The sequence below is a fragment of the Theobroma umbraticum genome, unplaced genomic scaffold, assembly GCF_002168275.2.
Source record: "Theobroma umbraticum cultivar Fairchild unplaced genomic scaffold, ASM216827v3 scaffold_204.0, whole genome shotgun sequence".
NCBI lineage: Eukaryota > Viridiplantae > Streptophyta > Magnoliopsida > Malvales > Malvaceae > Theobroma > Theobroma umbraticum.
Window position 1 is genome coordinate 1,796,585 of NW_018397267.1, and position 18,209 is coordinate 1,814,793.

Here is an 18,209-nt window from a genome sequence, read left to right on the forward strand (position 1 = left end):
AAACCTTTGAAAACAATAACCCAAGGTACGTATCATTGATTGCAAATGAGCAATCCATGGATACTGCAGGGACAGACAATTTTGACTTATGAAAAAAATTTGTAGCAATCAAGATGGGATGGTTCTTCCTTGGTACAGAGGGTAATGTCCTAATAGTCAAGAGCTATAAATAAGTAGGTGAGGAAATATTGGATGTACTGAAGCATATTTAGTGACATATCTGTATAGATTTGATCGATCAAATGCCAAATTGGGATTCAATGGCCGGCCCCTCCCCTTATCGGGTTCCTGTTCCATCTGTGGGATTATAGCTGTACTGTGGTATTCAATGATTCCTAGCAACTTGCTCCATTCATGTCCAGCAACTAGTTGCAAGCTCCCCTAGTGAACCCTTTGTCATCTTCAGACTGTTATAAGAAATCATGTTCCTTTCTAGCCAGCAGGTGTAAGAATCTGTAACCATGCCAAACCCCTGGAGCACCAAAAGATAACAAAGGCTAAGTCAGCTAGCTAAATGCTGTAAGAGGGTGGATCATGCGAACCAGTCCCATTGCATCTAGTCTAAGCAGAAAATTCATAGAATAAGTTTAGAGGCAATATTTTCTTGCTGTGCAGTCTGCAGATATGCATGCAGCATTTTGATTCAGAAATATCCATCATCTTTAATGAGTATTGTTGATTGGAAATTCAATGTATTTAAGCCATGTTTGAGACATGGCAATAAATTTGCTCATTTTGATTTCTTTCTCCAGTACAATCCCATAAATTTCCTTTATTGCTGACTAGCAAGGGGTGGGTATTCGGTACTTGACAGTACCATATAATTAATCTACTTCCAAATTTGAATAAAGTAAATTTTAACGTTTTTGGGTGATTATTAGGTCGAGACAATGAATAATTATGCCCCCTTATTAATCGTTTTTGCTAAACTAAAGTTTTTAATTATTACATATTAATATTTCGTACAATCAATGTTATATATACGAGTATTAATAAAAATTCTTACCTTTTATTTGTTGTCTATCTCCTTTTATAATTTTGTATCACGTCTTTTAAATTTTTTATATTTTAAAGTTTAAAATTAGGGTTTGATTGATAATATAGAATTAGGTACATGATGCAAAATTACAAAATGAAATGTCTAAGTAAACACCAAATGGAGATAGAAAATTGTTTTCCATACAAGTACAAGTATTTGTTAAAAATATTATTTTCATAAACATTTTCCACATTTGTTCATAGATATCCATGAATGCTTCTCTTCTGGAGGATAAAAGGACCATTCAAATTCAAGTATAGTTACAGTTAGCAATCCATGTGCAATCGTGGATAGCAATTTCTTCCATTGTTGCTTGCTGATGGCATAGGCCTCGATTGTCAATGCCCCTCTTTTATGCAATGGTAACCCTTGCTCCATCCATCAGCATCATGCTACCTTTTTAAGTTCCAAACTAATTTTTGCCCCAAGTGGCCTAATCACATGGCCAGATCCTGTTTTCAAAACCTTTTTATCCCAAGTTGTTTTTATCATTTTTCATTGTCTAACAAAGGAAGAATATCAAGCCATGGCTGATATCTCTTGCATGCTAACAAATTCTGGGACTTTTCAATCTGAGTCCCATGAGTGAAAACATAACCACACAATCCAAAGTATAAGATCTGTGTAGTAGTTTTTAAGTATTTTAACTTTATACTGTATATATACTACAAGACAATTTTAATTTCCTTCTCAAAGAAAGAAATTATTACCATTTCTCCTGTTCTTTCTTTTTCCTGAAATTTGGGCAAAATAGAATGCATCCCATGATGTATATGAGGCTTAAATTCTCTAATCATTGGACAAAGAAAGAAACTTATCTCTTGATTGCAATAGTAATCAAGGTTTAAAGAAATTTTTAAAGTAGAGAAGAAAAGGTGGTATCACTAAACGAAGACAGGGTCATAATTGTGCCCAACCTACTCATTCATGGAGGACCGTCTGTCCTCAACTGTCACCAACTCTCTCTGTCTCTTTCGCTCTGCATAAATGACTTCCTTTCATCCCCACTTACCCACTTAAATATTCCTGCACTGCAACACTTTCTTCTCTCCTCATCACTATCGTCAAAAGAAAAAGAGATAAAAAATGAATCCAAAATCAGCTCCGTCTTGGCGGTTCTGCTTATCACAGCTTCACTCTGTGCAGCAGCAAGGCCTGACTTATTCGAACCCTTATCATTTGATCAAAAGCACAGCAAAGGCAGCAACAACAAAGGTGGAGGAAACAATGTGTGGATTGGCGGGTTCTTTGGTCCAGGACCTGACTTTGGGAACATCCCAGGGTTTGGAAAAGGGTGGGAAACGGTATCATAGGTGGTGGCTATGGAGCTGGGTATGGAGGTCCTAATGGAGGGTACTCAAAAGGCGGTATCATTAGGCCTACCGTTGTTTGCAAAGAAAAGGGTCCTTGTTACAACAAGAAGCTGACCTGCCCTGCTAAGTGCTTCACCTCCTTTAGCCGATCAGGGAAAGGGTACGGTAGCGGCGGCGGTGGCGGTGGCTGCACCATGGATTGTAAGAAGAAATGCGTCGCTTATTGTTAAAGAGGGTAATATAATATATAGCACTTGCAATAATCAGTAGCTACGTAACTATGTATGATCATAGATGAGATCCATGCAGCTTAATCAAATCATATGAGTATATATATATATATATATATATATATATATATATATATATATATGGAGTATTTGATGTAAGAGCTTCTATGATTTGAGTTTTCCTCTTTCTTCTTCTCTCGATCTCTAAAACTTTACCGCCGGGATCAACTATCAGATCAATATAAATAAGTGAAAACGAGAGAGAGTATGCTTATTAGTTTCTTACTTCTTAATTTAATGTGAAATTTGCACTTAATTTACCAACTTTGGTTGGCAGTTTCGGGGAAGGAAATGCAGTGCCATGTTTGTTTTCCATGTTTGCAAGCATTTAAAGAGTTGTCGAGTTTGCAGGATATAGCTCTGGTGAGTTGAATTCTGCTTTAGCCGGTAATGACTCCTCCCCTAACATTTCTTTCCCTCGTGAAAAATGCTTCTTGAAGATCAAGAGCCTTTGCTTGCTTTCGATCAAATCCTTGATCGAAGTCCTATTCTTCGTCAGGATTCAACAATCTGCCATGGAAATTTGCTAGAAATGTACTAATGCCCGGCCAGGTTCACCTCCATCATTGTCTCGGTTCCCTGGAAAATGATGGAGAATAATATCCTTTCCTTCTTACATAATCTTAGGTAGGTCCCAAAGGTCAATTCTATATGTATATGATACTGATGGTCCTATTCCTGAGGCTTCTTATCTAGGCATAACACCGCGAACTAACCCAGAAATGAAACTCTTTTCTCTATATAGAATCAATTCATACATGAAAATCATGTCTTTTTAAGTCTTGTACAAGCGGTCTGCTAATTCAAACTCCAGAGTGAAAAAAAAAAAAACTTTACAGAAAGTAGCACTCAGAACAAGTTACAGAGATATATGTGCAACAAAAGCCAGGATCCAGAAATAACAAGCTGTATCTGCTCCTTCCCTGGCAAAGTGCATACAAGCAAGAAGAATCCACACGCAAATGTTTTACTGTATACCCCGTTGCTGCTCTCCTGAGCCATTATATGGCAGCCCTCATAGCTCCTCTCGCAGCCTCACGCTTCATCTCAGCAGCTTTACCGCTGCCACGGAAATACGTGTATACTTGCTGCAATGCAAGCAGTAAACGGGATGTTAGAAATCCCATACAGCATGTGTATGTGAGTTTTGCAATAAATTAGGTTGGGGACTGAACAAACCTGAATAACCCATATGCTTACAACTGATTCAAAACAGAATAATGCAAAACCAACGAAGTAGAAGATCTACACAAACAAATAGAAATTTCATCAAAATGGTCAAGAAAATATCTTTATCAACTTTTTGGTTAACAGAAAATGCAATCACATTGGTCAAGCCTTCAACGGTACAAGCAACATTCTTTCTGCACCCAGCTATCCCACTTAACACAGCATGTAATCAATTTCCGCTACAGATTAAGCAAATGCTCAACTGTTTTAATGACAAAACCCAATTGTGGTGACAAAATTTTTGCTCAGATTTAAGCATATACTTACCCCAACCAAAGCATTGCCATCAACAAGATCTATTGCAGGAAGGATCCCGCTGTATGGGACAAAACAGCATTAGTAAGATATAGGGACAAAAAATTGCAGTACAATACCAACTTTGCATCTCCAACACTTGTAGTATATTGGCATGCCACTAAGATAATAGTTAATCGGTATCTCATATTTGAAATAGAAGATTCCCAAATATGGAAAATGGAATTTTTTGTAGGATACTATGTCCACAGTGCATCATGTCTACCCCAATGCACTGATGTACTTGCAAATAAAAACAGATAGATGCAAATCACTTTTGTCCAACTTCACTAAAGATTGCCAAAGATAAGTTAAAAACAGTTTAGGAACATACGTGAGTGATTTCCCTCTAAAAACAATAGGGGGAGCCACCGCAGCAAAGATGCAAAAGCCGATGTGTAGCTATAAACACGGAAAAAGAGGAATAAAAGAATCAATATCTACCAACTCCTAGAAAAGAAACATAACTATCAGAAGAAACAAGAGATATTACCAAATAAAAAAGGAAGAACCATCCAAACCTCAAAGCACTTTCATTCCTACATAATAGTCATAAGGTAAGAAAATAATTCAAATTAATATATGGGCTGATTACCAAGTGCAAGGAACATGAACAGCCAGATTAAGAAACCAGTAACAGAAGTTGGCGTTGGAGCCAATCCAACATTTAAAAGAAAAAAGGGCAAAAATGAATAGCGATACTAGAAAAAGATTGGAGTATGTTATGTACCTAAAAGCACGATACAGTGGGCGATACCACAATACATAGGCTCCTGGGACCCCTGCTATGAAGTAGATAATAGCCAAGAACCAGATCCTCACACCTGAACAATAATAAATAAGGCAAAACAAGATAATCTTTATATTCAAAGCAAAAACAAGAAATAAGGAAATACATTTCTAAACTAACCTTCCCCTTTGATCCATGCTGCAGTAACAGCTATGATGTTCCATAGAAGGCACAGACACAATCCTGCATCGAATCACCACACAGCACCCAACTGTCGGTCATCCATTGGCTTACACCAAAGATTTTTGCAACTAAAGAGTTAACAAAGTAAAAGCATGGTACAAATAATCACCCAATGCAATCTATCAATGAATACAACTTCATATCAATATGACACAAAATTTTTTTTCCCAACAATAACACACATTGAGCAATGCTTAGATGCACTATGCATAGAACAAAAGAACAAACAAAGTAGCAATTAGCGTCCACAAAAGACTTACCTAAAAATGTCGAAAATGCAACATACTGCAATCTTTGTAGATGAATTGGTATTTCATTTGCAATATCATGATGAATGATGGGAAAAAATGGCGGCCAATTTTTCTCTTCCAGAACAATACCAGCTGCAAAACAGAGAAGTCAAACTCTAGTTCATGGCAGAAATGTAAGAGTGATTGACCATAAAAGAAAATAGAACCAGGTCAAATTATTTGGCAAAAGAATGTGACCTAGAACAAATATTGAATCTATGAGCAAAAATAAAGAGACAGCAGACCTAGACTCAGCAAATGCTTATCAAAGACAGTCACTTCTTTCTTTTACTATTAATTAAAGGTGAGGATTAGATGCCATTGACTACAACATGAACATCCAGATCTCAAACTAAAATCAAACCAACCAATTCAGTAGCCCTGGAGAGACTCAAACACCTAAGAGTTATAGAACAGTGTGACTAGTCAAATTATAAAAAGAAAAATGAAAGGTACCTCTTGCCGCCGCCTCCTCTTTCCGTTTCACTTCCTGCATGGATTAAGCTGATCAGTGAAAACTGCAGGGATGCAATGATTTATGAGGTGCCAAAGGGCAGTAAACAAAATAAAGTTCTTGCTATTTATTTATGAAACAAACATGCATGAATGCAAACTTGTAACTTAAAACCATCCCAATAACTTAGTATGTTAAAATAGACAGAGATAACACAAAAGACATATCCCACTACAAGCCTAATAGTGTCTTAATAGTTATTTTTAGGACAAGAACTATTGAGATATATTTGGCTTTTGTTACATCAGATTCTAAAATTGTAATAACACATCTTTGGGAGCAAATTGAGAGAACACAATCAAGTCCATGATCCTGTAGAATAAGAATGAATTCAAAATCATACAATCTCATCCACAACATACCTGCTCCCGCCTTCTCAATTCAGTCTCCTTAGCCTGGAGTTCCTTCTCCTTCCTCTTCAAATCCTAGATTTGAACAGTAAAACCAGAAAAATGAGTTTCAACAATGAACCAAATTATGCAAATAGAATTTAGAGACAGGTCTTCACCAACCTGATAGTTTGATCCTCCTGAAGATGTATCAAGAGGAATGTCAATTGTTGCCTCGCGATCATAATTGAAACCAGCAGGTTCAGGAGGTAGTGGTGAAAGTCTAGAGTTTGATGCAGGTGGAGCGGTTGGATTATTCTGAAAATTAATTGACAATATGCATTCAAGAAGCATGTAACATAAGAAAATTTTTCCGTACATGACCATATCACAACATATATAGCAAGCAACCTATTTTTTCTGAATTAGATCATTATAAGCGTTGAGCAAGTGCAAGCTAACTCCCAAAACTATCAGCATTATAAAGAGAACTCAGGCCCTAGGTTAATTTAGTTATCAAATTCTTGCAACCTAGTAGAAAAATATGGAAATTCAGCATGCCCAAGGGGTTGAAAAGTGGTAGTTTAGAACAAAATCACGTAAAGCTATGGTTTTAGATTGCATTGGTAACTACTTAGCATCCATGTCTAAAAGATAAACTCAAAACCTAGCCTTCCAAAACAGAGTTGATAACCAGATAAGAGGCAATCTCCACAGACATCCAGAGGATGACAAACAACCAAATCCACATGCTAAATTCCACACCTTTCACCCATTAACAAATCAGAAAAATGTTCTTAAACAGTTCCCTTGAAATTTTAGAAACAATAATTTAGCTTACCATTGAAAATAGACCCCCACCAAATTTAGACTGCCCAGATGCCTTCCCTCTCACTGCTGGATCCTGGTAGAAATTAATTTAAAAAAAAAAAGATCATATTAGAAGAGAAGTTGTACAGCATCCATAGACTAACTTCTGGACAGATAAATCAAGTAATAAAGCCCGATAACATGTCATATTCTGCATTACATGGACTAAGGTTCACCTAAGTGCAAATATGAATTTCCCCTTCTGCCTAATCACCACGGCAGGAATTGCACATTTTGAAGAATATAGGTTAACGAAAGAGTTAACACTTAAGAAAAGAAATTATTTCTCTCCGAATATCATAGATATATGATTGAAAAAAACATGCTGAAAACATTATCCAAATCACTTTCTCAAAATTAATAACAATAGCAGAAAAGCATAATGCCTTGGCACTAGGAAACTGCTTATTTGTTAAACAAATTGATGATGGATTCAATAATTGAACACGCTTGAATGAATTTTGTACTGTATTTAATACATCTTCATTAACAAGAAAACACCGAAGTCACTTAAGCCATCACATCAGCTACAACAACCAAGTAAAACACTTTCCAAAACCGAATTAAACCGAAATTTCAGATCAAATTAAAATCTCGAAGCGATCACAAGTCAACGGATATTCCGTTCCTAAACCTTTCACCAAAGCGCTAGAGAATTTCAAATTCCCCAAGTATACAGCAACAGAGACACCATAATTGAACTTCAAAACTTCAACTCCACCAAAACATCGTTTACCAACAGAAACAAAAATAAAGCCATAAAATGAAAAGAGAGAGAAAAGAGAAAGAGAAACTAACCGCGAAAGGATTAACTTCTTCTTCTTCATCGAAAGGATTTTTATCGTAACGACCAGCCATCAGCGTAGGGTTTTCTTCTTTTTCCTCTGTAAAAACTTAAAAAAAAAACAAACAAACCGGAAATAGGATATATGATTAATATAACGAAGATCTAAACTATAGAGAGAGAGAGAAAAAGAGAAACTTGTTGAAGAAGCAAATTGAATTACTCAAGCTAAGAATTTGAAAGAAGAAAAAATTTTCCCCTTCTTACAAAGCGAAGGCGAATCCTTCTAGAGAGAGAAACTTGCTTTCGCTGTATGAAAAGAGATAGACAGAGAAAGAGAAGTTGGACTTTTCGGTCAGTCAGCTTGTTCTCACCTGTCGAAGTTGGCCGAAAAAGAAATTAACAGGAACAGCGGGAAAAAAATAGAATAATCTTCCCCTTCTTACATTACTGCTATGACAACTTTTCCCTTCTTTTTTTGTCTTTTCTTTGCATAAATGATTTATTTATTAAATTGATTTTTCAGTTTTTGAACCACAGCCGACCGATTATTCCTATGCCTTGTTTGGACTGAAATATTAAAATCGGTGGCACGATAATTTACAGAATTTAAATTATCATTAATCAATTAAATATCGATAAAAGATCATGTTGACGGAAAATTCATCTTTAGTTGTTTGTAAGTTTTTTTGTATTTATCAATTTTTAATTGTAATTTAAAATTAAAATGAGGGCATTAATTATTAATGATGGCGAAAGGAAATGTGTTTTTAATACTAAAATGTCGAATATGAAAATGAGTTTTTGGTTCAAGAGATTGGAAAAATCAAAAGGAATTAATTAATTAACTTAAAAAAGGACATTTAAAAATAGAAATAGTTGACTTGTCTACACAAAGAAAGAATGGAAACAGCATCGTCGAAACGTAACGTTTGGGGCGTCTTCCATTCGTTGTTCTAGAATAACGTCCCTTTCGATTTGCATCAATATTTCTTTTTAAAGAAAAAATAATATTTAATTTTTTTTTATTTTTATTTTTATTTTTATGAATGTGACGTCATGCATGCAGACTTGAAGAAGTACAGAAATATAGAACTGAAAGGGAATATTTGTAGTATTTAACTAAACTAATCTCAACTGCAACACTGTCTTGTCTGAATAAAAACGATTCTTTATGTTTCTTGGACATTATTACAGTTGAAAATGAATCATCAAACAAACGATAACTTGAACATTGGGATGGAGAATGGATCAAAGTTTTCATAGGGCAAGTTTTTGCAGCAAAATAGGAAGCTGTCAGGTCATGGCGATTTACAAAAGACGCTTTGTTTACAAAAGCCATGCATGAGGTTGGCTAAGGATATATCCATGCATGAGGTTGCTGCCTTACTTGGTTCTGCTTAGGTCATTGCTGCCATTGCTGTTCCTCTTGCAGCACTGAGTTTTGCCTCTGCAGCCTTACCAGTGCCACGGAAGTACCTGTATACTTTCTGTAAGAAAATTGGGGCAAGAAAGAAGAGTAGAATTAATCAATAATGATGTTAGAGATCCCTGGTAAATCGAATAATCAATGCAGCAAGAGTAGGTGAATTTGAGTGTTGATATCAGACCTGAAGGACCCAGATGCTTAACAGTGCCTCACCACAGAATAATCCAAACCCAATGAAGTAGAAGATCTGCACAAAGCAAAGTAGAAATCGATCTGGTCAAGGCTGCAGCATTACAAGCCATGTTCTATTAAGTTATGCTTTCAATCAAGACTTGAAGAGAAGAAACGATGAAACAAAAGATTTTAAACGAGTTGAGTATGTTGAGGCTCAGGGTGCCTTTACCCCAACAAGAGCATCGTGCTTGTTCATAAGATACATTGCACTCAGGATTCCCCTGCAGCAGCAGCAACAGAACATTAAGTCATAATCAAGAATCAACCTTTCAACCCCGAACCTTGAGCTCGAGTTTAGTGCAAGAGTTAAGAGCAAAATGAAATAACTAATCTTTTTTGCTTCACACCCTCAACTCCGGTACTTCAGACCATTGATGATGTTGCAAATAAAGACAAAAGGGCCTGACAAGTTCTATCGATTTGAGGAAGGCTGGAAATTTTAAGGAACTTACGGCATTGATAACCCCTGATAAATTATAGGAGGAGCAACCGCAGCATAGATGCAGAAGCAGATATGTATCTGCAAGTAGAAAACATGGTATGAAATAGTTAGGACGCTACCAATCTTGGGGGGAAAAAAGAATCACCAGATACATAAAGTACATTACCATATAAAACATGAAAAACCATCCGAATTTAAACGCACTGTCTTTCCTGCAAGATGATAAAGTGATAAGGTATACAGAATGAAGAACATCATTCAAATTTCAAACCAATATGATCAAGCAGGTTTTAGTACCTGCAAGCGCGATAAAGTGGACGATACCACAGTATATAGGCTCCTGGAACCCCAAGCATGAAGTAGATGACGGCGAGGAACCAGATATATATGCCTGAATGAAAATGTTCTAGGATTAAACACACAGAATCTAAACAACAGATTATAATGGAAAAACAAGAAGCTTTCTAATCCAACCTTGCCCTTTGATGCTTGCAGTGGAAACAGCTATGACATTCCAGAAAAGGCAAAGCACCAATCCTGCATAAAATTACCATTCATCATTCTATCCTGTTAGCATCCTAGGCATCCTAGTGCTAATCAAATCTGAGCTGTGCATTTGAGAAGACGCTTACCTAACAATGTCGAGAAAGCTACATATTGCATTCGATGTAGATAATTTGGTATCTCATTTGCAATATCATGGTGAATGATTGGGAAAACTGGTGGCCAATTTTTCACATCTAGAAAAACTCCAGCTGCAAAACAGCAAGAAGTTAAACTTTATGTATTGCTTAATTCCCTTTCGGACAGTCAATCATCAGCACCAACACTAACAGCTAAGGCTGCTTTAAGGATAATAGACTAATTCACTTAACTTGAAGAAGCTCAAATACCCAGAAGGAAAGGCCTGCAGACTAAAAAAATATATAATGGCAAATGCAGGTTACCTCGTGCTAGAGCTTCTTCTTTCCTTTTAACTACCTGCATGCACTCAAATGAAGCTGATGAGTTAGAATTTTCGACAAGGGCAATGAATGATTCACCTAGTGCTTAAGGCCATTGTATAATATCTGTATCTTGCTACTTATATATATATATATATATATATATATGTTCCACATGATAAATCAAAGTTTTAGCATGCTCCAAAAATCATTAGTCTATGATAGTTTAGAATCTACATTCATTCAAAGTTTTGAACGCAACTGTAAAGGTATTACCTCCTCCCTCCTTCTGATTTCAGCTTCCTTGTCCTGGAGTTCTCTCTCTTTCTGCTTTAAATTCTACATTTTAAGCAGGGTATGATCAGAGAAAACTGAATGTCCAGTTTAATGGCATTATATAAATAGCAAGCATATAACAAACTCAGTTCCCCAAAAACCAGAAAACTGGGTCCTAATTTACCGTTGCTTTATCAAGAGTAATGTCAATGGCTGGATTGCGATCATAATTGTAGCTGGCAGGTTCAGGAGCAAGAGCTGGAAGCGTTGAGTGTGAATAATGTGTAGGATTCTGGAAGTTCACCAATTATCCAAGCAAATCGTTGCATGGAAAACCCAAAAAACCAAACGAAAGATTACAAGCTTACAACATATATAATCACCAAAACCACCAATGCTCTTTAAAGAAAACTAACGAAAGATCAATTTATTGTTGAAAATAGAAATTCTCTTAATTAAAACTCAATTAACCGGGATCAAAGAGTTGTTGGGATTCAAAATTCCTAAGTAGATTATGCACGTATAGGTAATTGGTTGATGCATGCTTGAATTACGTGCAAATTTAAATCAGCTAGCAAGCTTGTTGCACGTAAAGAAGCATAATCCTACTTTTCCATGCATACATATATACATATAGTCGAAAGAAACGAAACGAAACTCACAGAAAAAGGGTTGTCTACTTCTTCCTCATCAAAAGGGTTCCTATCTCGGTTACCAGCCATGATAGCTTACGTCTTTCTATAGAGACAGACCAAAGCTCAATTTTAGAAGGAGGGAGAAATGCAAGTTAATTTGTATAAGTAGCAATTTGAGTTAAAGGCAACATTTTCTTTGCGGAGAGAAATGCTCTGTATATAGAGAGAAAAGAAACGATTTGAACTGATTTGTCTTCATTCAGATGTACCATTTCCGTTGATGTAAAGCACAAAGGGTGTTCAGAAATGAGAAGGACGGCAAGAAAAGCAGATAACATAGTATAATTTCCTTGGCTTTTCTGAAAGACATCGGATTGATCGAAGAAACCTTATGTTTTATAGCTTGTTTCATTGTTTCTGAAGGAGAGTGACTTGGAACTATCTGCCATGTTATTTCAAAAGAAAACACATAGTCTATTCTTACAAGCGAGCAACCTTGCCTATGTAAATTTCTTAGCTATCTGGAGCCATAAACTAATATTTTCCAAGCAAGTCAAGCGTAGAACATTGTTGTGGCCATTATTCGCTTGTACATTATCGTATGACAAGGACCAATCTTATACAACATAAGTAAATATAGTGTGGTATGATCTGTCTGTCTTTAATGGAATTGAAGTATTAATACATTTCATCTCTGTAAGGAACACAGAAGGCCTCGATCGTTCTCTTGTACATTGTCGTGCGGCAAGGACAAATGAATGCAATCCAAATCCAAAGCAACAAATACAAACACCCAAAGGTATGTAATAGGAATAATACTGCATATATCGCCATTTCATCACAGAACTGAGAATTCAAGAATAGCTTTTAATTTCTAAAACCCTTGAGCTTGAGCTTGATTTACATTAAGTACAAACCCATTACAAACACTGGGTTGTGTAAAATTACTTGACCCAAAGGTTTTAAGTTGTTTATTGAGGCAAAGAATGGGTTTTAATCTCTTAATCTAGAGATAGAGATGATGATCAAATGATGGCTTGCATGAATTAACTCATATATATATATATATATATATATATGTATGTATAGTTTATCCGAATTAATTGCAAAAAAAAAACTTGTATTGCTAAATATATTAGACAAATTCCGAAGCAAGGGAACACAATTATGAGGATTTCAAATTATGAGCATCCATCCACCAAAGGCTAGAGGAATTAAGATACAAGTATAGATGAGAGACTGCTGTATCTGTATGTGAAGAAGCCAAACTTACGTATCCAACCAGCTGCTTGGTGAGGTCCTGAGTTAAAAACTTTAAGTTTGGTGACGTTTTATGTTTTCGGCGCCTTTGATATCTTACAAATGGATCCACCCAGTTCTTGTCCTCTTCTACTGTTTAATTCCATCGCTCTTTAAAGACTTGAAGCTCCCAAGGGGATTGCCTCCGAATTCTGCAACAGTGTATGACTTTTATTAGCAATCATTGTACAGGCTTATAGAAGAATCTGAAGACAATCATGTCCCACAAGGCCATAATCTTTTCTTTCCTTTTTGGATTTTTCAACTGTATTCATTCATGGAAAGAAGCCAGGTAAAAACTCCTGCTACAAGGCTATAACATCGATTTCCACATCCAATGCGATAAGCATCAAAGATCAAACTATTGAAAACTTTCATACGGCTATCAAGAAATATGGAACTGCAAGGGAATATTTGCACTCCTTAACTGAACTAGTCTCAACTGAAACACTGGCTTGTCTGAATAAAAATAATTGTGGTTAGTGTAAAGCTTTAATCTTGAACATTACATGTTGAAAATGGATCATCAAACAAACAATAACCTGTACATTGGATAGAAAATGGATCAAAGTTTTCATAATGCAAATTTATGCAGCAAAATAGCAAGTTGTCAGGTCATACCAATTTACATGAGTCTCTTTCTTACAAGCAATCTCAGGACTCTTAATCTGGTTCTTTTAGTAGATTGGGTAAGGAAATATCCGTTCATGAGGTTGCTATCTTACTTGATTCTGCTTAGCTTATTGCTGCCATTGCTGTTCCTCTTGCAGCACTACGCTTTGCCTCTGCAGCCTTACCAGTGCCACCGAAGCATCTGTATGTGTCACGGACCGCAGTTCCACGCCTTAAAGGTGGCCCGAGGGTGTCCCAAGGTGCCGATATGTGGGGGAAGTATTGCTGAGAGCAAACCCTCACTTGATAGCGGAAGGCAAGTGCGAGGTGCCAGCAGGGGTGCATGGCACAGGCCCCCGGGCGAGCCAGCCCGGCAGGGAGCCAACAAGGGCGCACATCACAGGCCCTTGGGCGAGCCGTCCCGACGGAATGGCAGTAGGGGCAAACGGCACAGGCCCCTGGGTGAGCTAGCCCGACAGGACGCTAGCAGGGGCGCACGGCGCAGGCCCATGGGCGAGCCAGGCCGACAGGATGCTGGCAAGGGCGCACGGCGCAGGCCCATGAGCGAGCCAGCCCGACTGGAAGGTGGCAGGAGCGCAAGGCGCAGGACCCTGGGCGAGTCAGCCCGACAGAACGCGTGCAGGGGTGCCAACCCGCACAGTAGGCGTGCACAGCACGAGGGGGCGCACAGAATGTGCGCGCGGCACGCAGGCCCGCGGCCGCCGGCCCAGCAGGGGTTTGTGGCATGTAAGGACGCAGAACATGGGCACACAGTACACAGGTCGAGGGCCTCTGGCCAGCAAGGGTGCGCGGCACGAGGGTCCGCACACCATGGGCGAGCGGCACGCAGGCCTGAGACCGCCTACCCGACAGAACGCGGCACGCAGATGCGCAACCCGCAAGATGGCTCGGCAGGAGTGCAGCAAGCAGGCCTGCACAGCGCCCAGACAGACCGCCTACGAGGGGCTCTGCGCGCCAGCCCGCCAGCCGCCCAGGCACACAGCCTGTGCGCGGCCCAGTCACACCAGGGGGGCCCGAGAGGGGTGCGGCCCACCAGACCCACATGAGGGGCTGTCGGATTTCCCTCCCAAGGGAGCTTCTATAAACTTTAGTTTCCCTTCCAAATGGTTTTGGAGGGAAAACTTTTGGAGGGAAATCCTTTGGAGGGAAAATTTTGGAGGGAAATGGGTGGGAAACCTTGGCTATAAATAACCCCATCCTCCTTAGTGTAAATCATCCATTAGAATCCATTGTATTTCAATTCATTCAATACAAAGCTTAGTTTTTCTCTTTGGCATTCTCTTCCCGTTTTTCCTTCCTTGCTTATGCAAGCTTGCTTGCCGGCTTAAAGCCATTGTGTGGGAGTGTTGAGTGCTTGTTGGGCGAGTAAGGCTGACTTGGGTTCTACTACCGAGCTAAGGGCTGAATCCAAGGCCGCACGGAGGGTGGTCTTAAGCATCGCCCCGTGACATATGCTCTCTGTAAGAAAATGGAGGGGGAAAAATGTAAAATTAATGATGTTAGAGATCCCTGATAAATCGAATAATCAATGCAGCAAGAGATATTGAGTTTGAGTGTTGATCAGACCTCTAGGACCCAGATGCTGAACAGCGACTCAACAAAGAATAATCCAAGCCCAATGAAGTAGAGGATCTGCACAAAGCAAAGGAAAAATGGATCTGGTCAAGGATGCAGCACTACAAGCCATGTTCTCTTAAGTTATGCTTTCAATCAAGACTTGAAGAGAAGAAATGATATACGAAACAAAGATCTAAAAAGAGTCGAGTATCTTGAGGCTCAGGGTGTCTTTACCCCAATAAACGCATAGCCGTCGGTAATAAGGTACAATGCACTCAAGACTCCCCTGAAGCAGCCGCAGCAGAACATTAAGTCATAATCAAGATGGTATGGAAAATGAAAAATTGACCTTTCAACCCCCTAAACTTGTCCTCGAGTTTATTGCATCAGTTAAGAGGAAAACGAAATAATTAATATTTTTTGGTTCACACCATCAGCTCCACTACCGCAGACCATTGATGTTGTTACAAATAAAGACAAAGGGCCTGGCCAGTTCTATCAATTTGAGGAAGGCTGGAAATTTTAGGAACTTATGTTAATGATAACCCATGATAAATTACAGGAGGAGCAACCATAGCATAGTGGCAGAAGCAGATATGTATCTGCAAGTAGAAAATATGGTATGAAATAGTTAGGAAGTTACCAACTCTTGCGGGGAGAAAAGGATCACCAGATACATAAAATACAGTACCATATAAAATATGAAAAACCATCCAAATTTAAACGCACTATCTTTCCTGCAAGATGATCATAAAGTGATAAGGTAACAGAATGAAGAACATAATTCAGTTCAAACCAAAATGATCAAACAGGTTTTAGTACCTGCAACCGCAATAAAGTGGACGATACCACAATATATAAGCTCCTGGTACCCCTAGCATGAAATAGATGAAGCCGAGGAACAAGATATTTGTGCCTAAATGAAAATGTTCGTAGATTAAACAGCAGAATCTAAACAATAGATTAAAATTGATAAACAAGAAAGATAAGAAGAATCTTTCGAATCCAACCTTTCCCTTTGATGCTTGCTGCGGAAACAGCTAAGCTATTCCAGAAAAGGCACAGCGCCAATCCTGCATAAGATTACCATTCATCATATTTGAATCCTAGTGCTATCAGGTATCATTAGTTTTTTAGATATTTACATTTAAAAATTTATGTTCAAGTAAAATCCTAATAATCAAATCTGAGCTGTGTATTTGAGAAGGCGCTTACCTAACAATGTAGAGAAAGCTACATATTGCATTCATTGAAGATAATCTGGTATCTCATTTGCAGTATCATGGTGAATCATTAGGAAAAATGGTGGCCAATTTCTCACATCTAGGAAAATTCCAGCTGCAAAACAAAAGGAAGTTGAACTCGTTGTTTTGCTTAATCCCCCTTTCGGCAGTCAATTATCAGTGCCAACACTAACAGCTAGGGCTGTTTTTGGGATAATCACATTTTCTTTTTCAACAAAGAAATTGGCATTGTTGATTTAAGAATAAAATCAAACAGATGCTAATTCAGTTAACTTGAAGAAGCTTAAATACCCAGAAGGGAAAGACCTGCAAGACTTGAATAAAAATGTAATGGCAAATGCCGGTTACCTCGTGCTAGAGCTTCTTCTTTCCTCTTAACATCCTGCATGGCCCCAAATGAAGCTAATGAGTTAGAAATTTTGACAAGGGCAATGAAAGATTCACCTAGTGCTTAAGGTCATTGTATAAAATCTGTATCTCAAAAATCACTATTCTATGATAGTTTAGAATCTGCATTCATACAAAGGTTTTGATGTATCTGTAAAGTTATTACCTTCTTCCTCCTGATTTCAGCTTCCTTGTCCTTGAGTTCTCTCTCTTTCTGCTTTAAATTCTACATTTTAAACGCGGTGCAATCAGAGAAAACTGAATGTTCAGTTTATTGACTATACAAATAGTAAACTTTACGAACTCAGTTCCCCAAGAACCAGAAAATTGGGTCCTTTACCGTTTCTTTATCAAGAGTAATGTCAATGGCTGGATTGCGATCATAGTTGTAGCTGGCAGGTTCAGGAATAAGAGCTGGAAGCCTTGAGTGTGAATAATGTGTAGGACTCTGGAAGTTCACCAATTATCCAAGCAAATCGTTGCATGAGGAAAATCCAAAAAAAACAAACAAGACATTGCAAGTTTATAAGATATATAATCACCAAAACCATCAATGATTTTTAAAGAAAACTAACAAAAGATCACTTTATTGTTGAAAAGCTACAAGTACAGATGGCAATCCTTAATGAAAATCAAAATTTTCTTAATTCCAACTCCATTTAATGTGATCAGAGTTTGGGTTCAAAATTCCCTAAGCTTGGTAGATCATGTGCGTAAAAAACAGGGTATAGCTAGTTGGCTGATGCATGCTTGAATTACGTTCAAATTTAAAGTCAGCTAACAAGCTTGGTGCATGTAAAGAAGCATAATCCTACTTTTCCATGCATACATTTATACATATAGTCGAGAGAAATGGAACTCACGGAAAAAGGGTTGACTTCTTCTTCCTCATCAAGAGGGTTCCTATTGCGGTTACCAGCCATGATAGCTTAGGTCCTTTAATTTGTGTAATGTGAAGGCAACATCTACGGAGAGAAATGCTCTTTATATAGAGAGAAAAGAAATGATTTGAACTGATTTTTCTTCGTTCAGATGGACCATTTCCGTTTATGTAAAGCGAAAAGGATACTGAGAAATGAGGACGGCGAGAAAAGCAGATGACATAGTATAATTCTTGGCTTTTCTGTTAGAGAGCGACTTGGAAGTATTGGACATGTTATTTCTAAAGAAAACAAATGGTCTACTCTAACGAGCGAGCGACCT

At 38.0% G+C, this 18,209-nt stretch overlaps 4 protein-coding genes across 7 annotated transcripts in view; 1 reads left to right on the forward strand and 3 right to left on the reverse strand.

Moving 5' to 3' along the window:
* LOC110424322 (uncharacterized) overlaps positions 1-2,862 on the forward strand; it is a 10,766-nt gene extending 7,904 nt beyond the window's left edge. The window contains 2 exon segments of the mRNA XM_021438878.2: positions 1,905-2,332; positions 2,335-2,862. Of these exon segments, the coding sequence (XP_021294553.2) occupies positions 1,905-2,332; positions 2,335-2,582 (676 nt within the window). The 3' untranslated portion in view covers positions 2,583-2,862.
* Positions 2,863-3,354: 492 nt separating this feature from the next.
* Positions 3,355-8,405, reverse strand: LOC110423941 (secretory carrier-associated membrane protein 3-like). 4 transcript variants are annotated; one of them, XM_021438381.2, is made up of 14 exons: positions 8,301-8,405; positions 7,941-8,035; positions 7,114-7,176; positions 6,456-6,590; positions 6,306-6,368; positions 5,886-5,919; positions 5,400-5,522; positions 5,077-5,139; positions 4,897-4,990; positions 4,660-4,705; positions 4,501-4,568; positions 4,140-4,188; positions 3,822-3,887; positions 3,355-3,730 (listed from the first exon to the last, which is right to left on the reverse strand). In XM_021438381.2, exons 2-14 carry the CDS (start codon positions 7,998-8,000, stop codon positions 3,644-3,646), a joined length of 951 nt encoding a protein of 316 aa, XP_021294056.1. In that variant the 5' UTR covers positions 8,001-8,035; positions 8,301-8,405; the 3' UTR covers positions 3,355-3,643. The 4 variants fall into 4 exon arrangements, with proteins under 4 accessions (XP_021294056.1, XP_021294054.1, XP_021294053.1 ...); XM_021438379.2 differs by having other exon boundaries at positions 8,194-8,332; XM_021438378.1 differs by lacking the exon at positions 8,301-8,405 and adding an exon at positions 8,150-8,294.
* A 794-nt stretch (positions 8,406-9,199) lies between these two features.
* On the reverse strand, positions 9,200-11,973 carry LOC110423937 (secretory carrier-associated membrane protein-like). Its single transcript, XM_021438374.1, has 12 exons — positions 11,914-11,973; positions 11,436-11,543; positions 11,252-11,314; positions 10,979-11,012; positions 10,664-10,786; positions 10,506-10,568; positions 10,329-10,422; positions 10,198-10,243; positions 10,042-10,109; positions 9,759-9,810; positions 9,537-9,602; positions 9,200-9,416 (listed from the first exon to the last, which is right to left on the reverse strand). Exons 1-12 carry the CDS (start codon positions 11,971-11,973, stop codon positions 9,327-9,329), a joined length of 867 nt encoding a protein of 288 aa, XP_021294049.1. The 3' UTR covers positions 9,200-9,326.
* A 3,042-nt stretch (positions 11,974-15,015) lies between these two features.
* Positions 15,016-17,929, reverse strand: LOC110424326 (secretory carrier-associated membrane protein-like). The gene is made up of 11 exons (XM_089784884.1): positions 17,870-17,929; positions 17,347-17,454; positions 17,173-17,232; positions 16,968-17,001; positions 16,591-16,713; positions 16,386-16,448; positions 16,198-16,291; positions 16,067-16,112; positions 15,610-15,977; positions 15,385-15,450; positions 15,016-15,276 (listed from the first exon to the last, which is right to left on the reverse strand). Exons 1-5 carry the CDS (start codon positions 17,927-17,929, stop codon positions 16,622-16,624), a joined length of 354 nt encoding a protein of 117 aa, XP_089641010.1. The 3' UTR covers positions 15,016-15,276; positions 15,385-15,450; positions 15,610-15,977; positions 16,067-16,112; positions 16,198-16,291; positions 16,386-16,448; positions 16,591-16,621.
* Between the last annotated feature and the right edge of the window lie 280 nt (positions 17,930-18,209).

Excerpts from the sequence above, each read along its gene's own strand:
- LOC110424326 (XM_089784884.1), bottom strand. The coding sequence starts at position 17,929 with ATGGCTGGTAACCGCAATAGGAACCCTCTTGATGAGGAAGAAGAAGTC. Across the intron at positions 17,233-17,346 it reads TTACTCTTGATAAAGAAACG|AATTTAAAGCAGAAAGAGAG; the intron begins GTAAAGGACCCA and ends TTTAAAATGTAG. Across the intron at positions 17,002-17,172 it reads CTGAAATCAGGAGGAAGAAG|GATGTTAAGAGGAAAGAAGA; the intron begins GTAATAACTTTA and ends GGGGCCATGCAG.
- LOC110423937 (XM_021438374.1), bottom strand. The coding sequence starts at position 11,973 with ATGGCTGGTAACCGAGATAGGAACCCTTTTGATGAGGAAGAAGTAGAC. Across the intron at positions 10,569-10,663 it reads AGCTTTCTCGACATTGTTAG|GATTGGTGCTTTGCCTTTTC; the intron begins GTAAGCGTCTTC and ends AATTTTATGCAG. Across the intron at positions 9,603-9,758 it reads AGCACGATGCTCTTGTTGGG|ATCTTCTACTTCATTGGGTT; the intron begins GTAAAGGCACCC and ends TGCTTTGTGCAG.
- LOC110423941 (XM_021438381.2), bottom strand. The coding sequence starts at position 8,000 with ATGGCTGGTCGTTACGATAAAAATCCTTTCGATGAAGAAGAAGAAGTT. Across the intron at positions 7,177-7,940 it reads AAGAAGTTAATCCTTTCGCG|GATCCAGCAGTGAGAGGGAA; the intron begins GTTAGTTTCTCT and ends AATTTCTACCAG. Across the intron at positions 5,920-6,305 it reads AATTGAGAAGGCGGGAGCAG|GAAGTGAAACGGAAAGAGGA; the intron begins GTATGTTGTGGA and ends TAATCCATGCAG.